At 34.2% G+C, this 10,609-nt stretch overlaps 1 protein-coding gene across 1 annotated transcript; it reads right to left on the bottom strand.

The window, feature by feature from the left end:
- Nucleotides 1-6,471: 6,471 nt before the first annotated feature.
- On the bottom strand, nt 6,472-8,316 carry LOC110336033 (exocrine gland-secreted peptide 1-like). The gene is made up of 2 exons (XM_021218451.1): nt 8,248-8,316; nt 6,472-6,645 (listed from the first exon to the last, which is right to left on the bottom strand). The coding sequence occupies exons 1-2, from the start codon at nt 8,314-8,316 to the stop codon at nt 6,472-6,474; spliced, it is 243 nt and encodes an 80-aa protein (XP_021074110.1).
- Between the last annotated feature and the right edge of the window lie 2,293 nt (nt 8,317-10,609).

Below are 10,609 nucleotides of genomic sequence, written 5' to 3'. Positions count from 1 at the left end.
TGTGTGTGTGTGTGTGTGTTAAATGAGGTTATGCCACTTGGTCTAACAATGTTCCCAAAGAGCCACTGAAAAACAAATACCTGAGTACAAAGTATGAAAAGCCTTCTGCCTGGAAGGCCTATCAAGATAGAGTAGGTGAATCCGTAGGACATAAAGACTTTACGTGTGTTGCTCATTCATCTTTCTGAGGTTGAATGAGAAAAGTATTGTTGAAGTCAACTCATACTTAAGATACATAATTTAGTTAATTTCATTTAGAACCTGAAACTCTCCTTACTTAAGCCAAGTGTCCATAGTACAAGAAAGTAATGTTCAAGATTAAGGTGGTTCAAAAAAATCAATACTCTTACTAGCTAGGGACACATTTATAAACAACCAACAGTTATCATCAGACCAAAATGTCCATAAATGTCCAATATTTCACAGATGCTATGTTATCCTTGCAGATAGGAGCCTAGCATGGCTGTCCTCTGAAAGGCTCTACCAGCAGGTGATTGAACAAATGCGGATACTCACAGCCAAACACTGGAATGAGGACACGGACCCCTATGGAAGTGTTAGGGAAAGGTCTAAAGGTACTGAACAGGATAGAAAGCCCCTAGGAAGACTATAGGAATTGTTAACGATCCTGGACCTATGGGAGCTCCCAGAGAATAAGCCACCAATCAAGAGCACACAGGAACTGGTCTAATGTCCCTGTACTATATGTAGCACAAGAATTACTTTTCTGGCCTTGGTGAGAAAGGATGCCCCCATTCTTTTAGAAACTTGATATCCCAGGGAGTAGGAACAGTAAGAGAGCTCACCCTCTCAGAGATGAAGTGATAGTGGCATATGGAAAGAATTCTGTGAGAATGGACAAAGAAGGGGGCAATATTTGGGGTTGCAAATAAGTAAAATAATTAATACATATGCAAAATAAAACAAAAATAGAATCCTAGTTATTTTTGTGTTTTACTTCTGTTATATCCTGGAATAATTGTATGTATCTACCGTAAGTTCAGATGCCAGTGGGAAGTTCATAAAGAATAGTTTTTCATGAATGGCTACTTGGACATTTCAATAAGGAATTACTTGAAAAGTAAGGAAAGGTTTAAGCTCTCCTAGGATAAAGTTAATAAAATTTATAAATGGTTCTATCCTGTAGAAGGAAGTTAATGCTTGTAAATAGTTATGAAGAACAGTGCAGCTTTATAAACAAAGAAGAAGAAGACTGCTCATAACAATTTCCTTATTACGAATGTTTCCTTTTCTATGGCTGGAAACATGCCAATGTCACCCAACCCAATTATTATTGACTCACACAGATTAAAATAAAAGAATATATGAAAAACCACATACATAGTGACCTACAATGTGGCATGTTCTGTGAGTCATAAGGACACTGTAAAGTTTGAGGTAAAGGAAGGCTTTTTGATTCAAATTTAATTGTAGAATATTAGCAAATACACTGTGAGTTAATCTACTCTTCAAATGTTTCAGTTGTTTTCATTAAAAAAATAAAATAAAGTAATAATTTTTGAATCATAGCTCTCATGATTTTGTTCTGGTTTGAAAATTGGAAAATTTATTTTTACTCACTATTAGTCCACATTTTTTCAATTCAACATTATTTTTTTATTTCACTTAGTTTTCCTTCATTAATTAAAGCATTGAATATGTGTTACATTTCCTTGACTAAAACTATTTAAGGAGATTAACACTTCCTGGAGATTTGTAAGTTACAGTTCTTTGTGTGTCTGCTTTGAATTTTCTGCAAATACATTGCTTCTGGATAATAAGTGAGGAAGAAATACCACTTCTACATATATATTGAAGCCGTAGAATAGGTGGATTCAGATTTGCCTATCTACAATATCAGGATTTACTTATTAGCAACAAATTTCCAAGCCAAATTTAATTTTTAGGACACAATGAAAAGCAGTCTCAATTGGAAGAATAGATAGCATCTGATTTAGGGCTTCAACTGGTGAAATTCCATGGTCCAACAACAGAAGTCATACAGGAAAGCTATGTATTTACTTATACTTCCACTAACTGTACATCATCAAAGGAAAACCAGACAGGGAGTAAAACAGAGAATAGGCCTGAAGGCAGGAGCTAATGCAAAGGCATAGATGGATGCTGATTAATGACTTACCACTCATGTCTATTTGTACTTGTCCCATTCCTAGCCAATTCCCTCAGCACTTCCCATTGCAAATTTATGTACTTAATGTCTTCTTTTTTAAGGCTGACAAATCTATATATCACCACTTGTATATGCATGTGCACAGACAAGCAAGTTTATCTAATTTAAAATTCTTGTGCCATGATCTTCATGGAATCCTTTCTAGAGAATTACATCGGGAAATAGAGATCCTCTAAATTCTTCCATTTTGTTGTATCCCTTCTATTCCCTGTTCATTTAATAGTTCCAAGCTTCAATCCATATTATGAAAAGAAGAGAAAAAAGTGGACAATGTTGTCATTTTCTGAACTTATTGGAATACTAAATTTCATCTTGAGATAGAATGTAAATGAAAAATAATGATCCTTGCTATGTACATGAACACCACATATTAATAAATGCCTTTTGCTGAAATTAAAATGTATAAATTTCATATATCCAAGTAGATTTAGAAGACATGAGTACCTGAGAATATTGAGTAAAACCAAGACAAAGAAAATATTAACACAATAGACAAACAAGTCAAAGCATCAGAACTCAACCTGTGGGTTGTGACCACTTTAGATTTCACTCATCAGATATCCTGACATATATATGTTTGTTTGTGTGTGTGTGTGTGTGTGTGTGTGTGTGTGTGTGTGACATATTGTAACTATGGCAAAAGTACAGTTGTATAGGTGAAACAAAATAATTTAAAATGGGGGTCATCACAACATGAGGATTTGTATTAAAGCTTTGCAGCATCAGAAATCTTGAGAATTTCTTCCTTAAAGTAAAGAATATGCTACACTATGAAGAACATAGAGCTATAAATTTGTCATATACATACCTAGTATATTCATAAGCATACCAATATGCAAAAGCTATCACTATATTATGGCTGCCTGAATTTGATAACCCTCACTTGTTTTAATGCTTGATTTTATGGCTAATTATTCTCTCAAGTATGTGTCTATACGTTTGCTTCCAATACATCCTTACAATGGCTTCTAGGTTCTTTGCTTTCTCATGAAGCTAACTTGAGTCCAGATATATACCTTGTACTTTTGGCTCTCCAGTGGAACAGGTAAATCAAATAATAGATTAATAGATTACGGTGACACTGTTTTTTCACTATTTAAAATATTAGGTGAAAGGACATCAATTCATTGGAAGATCATATCCTCAATAAGCCCTTTGAAGCCAGTGTATATCATACATATACAACATCCACTTGTGGATGGAAGATGCAAAAATGAGGTGTGATTTGCAATGTCTTGGTTTGAAGCTAGCTTAGCAACTACACTTCAGATAAACTATTTGTTTTTGACAGTGATACCCTAGGCTACATTCCACAGAAACTAGAATTATCTGAAAGGAGGAAACCCCCTTTGTGTGCATGAATTCCAGAGGTCTGTTCATCAACAATTTTGTTAATTGGGAATTAATTGAAGAATGGACAGTGTAGTGTTTGTGATTTAATCCTTGGGCTGTGGTTCTTGGGTTCCATATGAATTCTGTTTCAGCAAATCAGTTGAAACAGTCCAGTAAGCAGCACCCCTTCACTGTTTCTGCACCAACTACTGAGTCCAGTTTGAGTCAAGATTTTGTTTTCTCCCCTGACTTCCTTAGATCATAAGCAGCAATATGGAATTGTAAAATGAAATAACCCATTCTCCACAACTTCATTTGATTTGGGGGTGGTGGTGGTGGTGGTGGTGGTGGTTGTGGGAGGGGTCAATATATTTCAATACAGCAAGAGAACACCTTACTAAAACCAGATGGTACCATGCTATTTGGGTCCTGCTATGACAGAGCAGATCATGTATTAAGAAGGATTGTTTTAAGATTTTGGAATTTTGGACTAGAAAATAATTGAGTTATGAGAGCTTTGTGGGAGTTTGGATGATGACGAAAACCATTAACATCAGTGAATTTATCCAGCCAAAACCTAGAAGACAAACTATATGTGCTGCAAAGAGCAGATCTAGAAAACTGACTGAAGCTTGAGGAGTCCAGAAGATTGAATATTTCCCAGATAATTAGGCTTTGAGTTATTTATACTACCGGAGATTTATTAAAGTTGTTAATTTTATTTAGATTTTTTATGTGAATCCATAACTGAAAGACTATGATATTTTAAAAGACTTTTAAAGAGACACGTGTGTGTGTATGTATGTATGTGTGTATTCCTTGTTATATTTAGATATAGTTTATTTTACATCTATTCCCTCTTTCATTCCAGTCCAACCCTACCTTCTCTACCTCTCCCATCTACTCCACTTTTTCAATTTAGAAAAAAATGTTCTATATTGGAATCAACTAAATGGCATATCAATGTGAAGTATGTCTATGTAATTTACCTTCTACTAAAGCTAGACAAACCAACACAGGGCTTGGTTACACTCCCAGAGCTAGATAGTAGAGTCAGCCTCTGATAAAACTGCTAGAAATTCCACATGAACATCAAGCGAAAATGCGATAAAATGTATGTGATTGGCATATGTACGACCTCTGCATTCTACCCTAGTAGTTCTAATATATATGTGAGTATGCAACATGTAACCACTGAAATGTATTTTTTACATTTTAAATATATTTTTAATTATTTCATGTATTTTATTTTAGTTTACATCTTTATTGCAATGTCCCCTTCTTTTCTCTTCACAGTGCCTCACTCTCCCCTCACCTTCCCTTCATTTCATCACTCCTTTTCTCCTCAGAAGTGGGAGGTCTCCCATAGATATCACACAACTTAGCAATATTAACTTGTAGTAAGACTAGGTATATTTTCTTCAGTTGAGGGTACACAAGGCATCACAGTTAGGGTAAGGGATTCAAAGGCAGGCAATATAATCAGAAAAAAACCCTTGCTCCCACTTTAGGAGTCCTACACATACTTCCAACATCATAACTCTTACATTAATGCAGAGCGCCTAGGTCTATTTAGTTCATGGTTCTCAGTTCAATCTCAAAGAGCCATATTGGTGAAGAGTAGTTGATTCTGTAGGTTTTATTCTTGTGTCCTTGACCTCTCTAACTTTTTCAATCCTCGCTCCCCCTTTTCTGCAGAATTTCCATGCCCCATTTAATGGTTGGCTGTGGGTCTCCCCATAGATTTAAATTAGTTCTGAATGAAGACTTTCTGATCAGTTAGGAAGGCTCCTTTCTGGTTATAGGAAATACGATTTTCAGGCTTAGTGTCTGCCATTACTAGGAGTTTTTTTCTAGGGCTACTCTCATAGATTCCTATGAGTTTCTATTATCCTAGAATTCTAGTGGAGAGCCACTGAAGCAGGAGACAAGTGTTATTTTCTTCAGTGTCATAGCCACTGGTGATTTTTCCCTGTTCCAGGGGTCAGTTCAATCACGTGACCATGTTTGCTGCCCATGTTAAACCAATCCTGTCACAACTGAAACAACAAAAGTAAGAATCAGAAAACTATTTATTGAGAAATTTATGTGAATTATTCAAAATCTATCACATACATATATGAAATCATCAAAGTATCACATAAAAGAAGAATATAAATCCCATAATAGTTACTGCTCTAGAAGCATAAAGGTTCATAGTCTGAATTATAATTTCACTCCATTTTGATCAGACTCCAATAAGGAATCATGAGGGGCCCATGATGATTTTACTGAGATTTCACACAATTACCATTGTGAATTTAAGACAGAGGGTTTCACCCTACTTGTACCCACCATCCCTTTGGGGGTAAAATGTTCACTTCCCAGGGGGCTAATATCACATATTTTTAATATCAAAATGTGTATTAAAAATTTATAATAATAGAGTAGCAGTGGAAATAACTATATGTTTCTTGGTCAACAAAACACGAGGAAATTTAAAAGGTGTTATAGCATTAGAAATATTGAGCAACACTATTATAAGAAAGGAAAGGTTTGATAATTAATTTTGAAGTGATGCTAATTCCTACCTTTCTGCTACATTCACAGCTTGTTCAGAATTGCTTTTTTTCCTGCCTCAACGTAGAGAGACTAACTTTCTTATTATATTTAATTAATTAAAACTCTTTGTTCTTCTTATATTTTTGTGGTTATGTGAAAAGGATACAGACTTGACAGAGAGAGAATAATGATGGACACAGTGTTTTGGACACTAGGAGGCTCCTAGTTTATTTAGAAAAAAAATCAGTCCTCACTATTTTCAATTATTTGTCAAATGAGTTTTGAATGAGTGAGTAAAATTTTATTATTGGTACCTAACATTAGGCCCTTGAGTGATAATGTAGTAGGCCATATCCATTATTTATAATAATCACCTCATTAAATTTTATTCAAAGCAATACATAAATTCAACATGGTTCAAAAAGAATTAGGAATCCTTGAAACAATACTTGGTCTTGGTCGGAACCACGTAAAAACCAACTAACAGCTAATTTATTTCCTAAAATTTGGCAGAGAGGTATTTTGAAGTCATCCTTCAGATCAGCCGATATATCGGGTTCTTTCTCAGTCCGTTTCAGTGCCTGAGGAAAAGGTTAATTTTTACAGCAACATTAAGAATAAGGTATATCAAACATTCAATTTCATTTATACAGCATGAACAAGGATAAGAATAGGCCAAAAACTCAAGACAAATGTTAATCCTGCAGTGCACACTAATCTCCTCTCACCTAAAGTTCAAGAGGGTGTAACTCAAGGGATACCTCAAAATGGAGGTCCATACTTAGTGTTTTAAGAGGACTGTTTCACATTTGACGCAAATTTTTCATTGCTTCTCAATATATAACTTTCTGATATTAACACAAATTATTTTAGTTTGTTGAAGAGTAACTTGATATAGTAAAACGATTTCTGTTAATTTTGTTCATGTTACTTATAGAAATGCAACTGATATACAAAAAGCATGGGTTTAAATATATACATTATCTTATATATATGTGTGGTTGTGGGTATTGAATTCAGTGGTAAAATAATGCTTGTAAATTGTCAGAGCACGATCTAAGCTTGAATTTCTGCAATGATTTGTTTGCCTGTGAGTAAGAGGAATACACAAGCAAATGTAAGACAGGTGCCATTGTATATGGTTTCTGATGTTTCAGGTTAACTTATTCACTTCATCATGAACAAAGATGGATTTTTTTTTTTTACAGTTTACATGTTTCTCTTTAAATATCTCACCATATGGAATGGACATAGTCTAATATATTTCTATATATCATAACTACTAGAGTATGGACTATTAGAGTATGCTATAACAAATAGATCCAAAATATTTACCAATTATATAAAGAAAGAAAGTGCATGCTAGACATCTGTAATAGTCACTGCATTTTACCTAAGGTAACATTACTGTCACAATTCCATTTCTATTAAACTCAAAACCAAATATAAATTAAATTCCTTTCAAAACAAAAAAATTAGTTTTCTTAGCAGAAATGGTAAAATTAATGCTCTGCTTCTGAAACTATATTCCAATTTTTAATGACTGTCAATAGAATGTTTGTTAGGAGGATTTTAAAAACTTACTGAGAATAAGTATAAAATACTCCATATTAACAGAGTTCATATTGAATGAAGATTATATCAGCAATCCTAGTTTTTTTAAAAGTATATTCTATACAACAAGGTAGGTTTGTTTTTTTTTTAATCTCTTGAGATTGAAGCAGAGTTTATATTCTACAGAGGTTAAAGTATAATTTTGCTTTTGGTTCTGAAAATTACCTTTACTTAAAATGAAATCCTTGGTCCACTACTGGATTTTCCTGTCCCAACGTCACATTTTACAGTGACAACATGCTGACAGAAGGCATACTTTTTATCTGAACTGAACCTTCTATGCTTTGCAACTGACATTAACTTCAATCCCTTTAGTATCTAATTGGAGTTCTGGTTCATACAGTAATTTTGTAGTGCATTTCCATTTTCAAGTGTCCAGTTGGCACATGTCACTGCCAGAGTTGGAGAGGGCAAACTTTCATTCTTATCACCAAAAGCACTATTAAGTGCCCCAGGACTCCCTCAGAATAGTGTCACATACAGGACACTTTCGAGTTTACTACTGTCAGTCAGGTTGCAATTTGAGAAGTTTATGAGTAGATTTAGATGATTATCCATTTTAAACTTACCCTTCCTTCAGAAAGTATTGTTTGAAACACCAGAATGATGAGAAAATACATCAGTGGGAATGAAGCCATTGCTGAAACTAATCAAAGAAGATGTTTTAGTTTAAGGAAGCAGTGCATGAAACACAGATGGTAATCAAAAATATGGACAGAAGTTATGCCCAAGCCCCATTGTGTAGCAAATTATTTAATGGTATAACAAGGGAAGAGAAAATATGAGGGATTTGTGAAGTTTTATTGACAAAACCTTGCCTTTTATAGGGCAGACATATAATCTAAACATCTTTACCTATGCATCAAGTGTATATTTGCAAAAGGTATCCCTAACCTCTTTCTGAGCAAGTCTATTACTCTATTCCTTTGTCTTCAAAAGGGAAATTTAAGAAAAAAATTCAAATTTTGAAAGTTGATTTTCACTCTGTATCATTTTTATTTTACAATTCTCTGTTTAAAACTATCATCTATGCCTTACATGAATTGGTGTACCATGGTTGTGGTTATGCAGACAGAAATATAGCAACACATTCGAAATGCATTTTTGAAGAATAATTGTAAATTATGCTTTTTTAGCTACTCAGTGTAGATGCATTCACCTTCCTGCTGCAATACATACAAATCGGTTAATTTGTAAATTGAAGGGGTGGTACCTTTTTAAAATATATTCTGTGCCTATTCTCCACTTTCCAATTTTTTTTTTAAACTAAGTTACTTGATTCAAATTCCTATATGGCTCAAAGGTAACAGCAAATCATAATTAGCAAGCATCTAATAAAATTTTCGGGTTTTTTGGTTTTTTTTGTTGTTGGTTTTTTTTTTTTGCTACAAAATTGTTTTTGTTTCTATTTGTGTATTTATTTATCTTTATTACATATTTTCTTTGTTTGCACTTCTAATGTTATCTTTACGTATTTTTAATACCATTCATTCTTTTCCTCTTATTAAAACTTTCCATTTGCTCCATAATACTTTCTTTCAAATCAGGGGCTATTTGTTGGAACTTATGACTAACATTTGTGTCAGAATTTCTCCATATATATCTGTAATGTCTTTTTCTTGGTCATACTTCATACACAAAAATAAAAACAAGTGACCTACAAAACATACTTGGTTACTCTGGATTAACATGCACACATTGCCTATACCTTTAGACTAATGGAATTTATTCTTCCACTTGATAGACCAGTAAAGAGTGAATTGCAAATTAAACTGGTTTCCTATGAAACTTTAAGCCAACAATTGTCTTACTATCATGTACAGATGAGGAAATACATTGAAATGGAGTATTCTAGCCATCAATATGTTGTGTTGCTATATGTTACTTCCTACTTGACCAGGTTGTTATGTGAAGATGGCTGGGCAATCCCATAATTTCCTATATATTTCAAAGATTAAGGTTTCTGATGTATCACTAGCCATTATATAATTAGCATTGTATCTACTGTAATCTGACATTGAAACTTACTTACATGCTCTACAGTCTTAGCTATAATAGCTTAGTTCATACCTTTTAATTCAGAGCAGCTCCTGCTGCAGGTTCTGGCTCTTCTGTCATTCTCTGGTTATCCTCTTTTCTTTGTGTAGGGGCGGGTCTTTAGAGATTTGAAAGCTGACGTAGTTGTGTGACATTGACTGCTCTTCCTAGCAAAGTGGTTTAATTGAAGTGTTTTTCTTGGGTTCTGATTCTTGAACAACAGAATATTTAAGATAATGACATTGGATAGCAGACCTGAATATGTTCCCTGTCTGTGATTGTTGTATCAAAAATCTACTGTTTTTTTTATACACCTGAATATTTCCCTTTACTACTTTTTCAAGCAAGAGATAGGTAGGGATTATTCATACTCATATTCATCATGTGCGAGTAGCACATTGTTTAATTCAGTGTGTGTGTGTGTGTGTGTGTGTGTGTGTGTGTGTGTGTGTGCATAATAACTGTCTTACTAATTTTTCTATATTTGACCAAGTATTTCCTTTTTCATGCTATGTTGTCTTACCTTTCTGATGGCATAACTCTTTTTGTTAATTTTTACTTTTCATAACGATAAAACCGTCTCTCTATTCTCTTCTCTATTCACCTCACAGCATTTCCTTTCTTTTTTCCCCTCCCTATCTCTAAGGAGAAGGCGAGCAACAGTTGGATCCCACCTGAACCCAGACTATATAATCTCAGGAAGATTGGTCACATTCTCTCTCAATAAAGTCCCACCATGCAGTCCAGGGAGGAATAGGGGATTCAATGGCAAGGAACATTCACTAAGACTGTACCTACTCTGCTTGTTAGGGTTTCCATACCAAAAGCAAGTTGAATGTCTTCTATGTGTATGTTGAGGGCCTAGGTTCCTGGTTGGTCTTCCAGTCTCTGCAA

The sequence above is a fragment of the Mus pahari genome, chromosome 18 (genome assembly GCF_900095145.1).
Source record: "Mus pahari chromosome 18, PAHARI_EIJ_v1.1, whole genome shotgun sequence".
In the NCBI taxonomy this organism is placed as follows: domain Eukaryota; kingdom Metazoa; phylum Chordata; class Mammalia; order Rodentia; family Muridae; genus Mus; species Mus pahari.
This window is presented reverse-complemented; position numbering and strand designations above follow the sequence as displayed.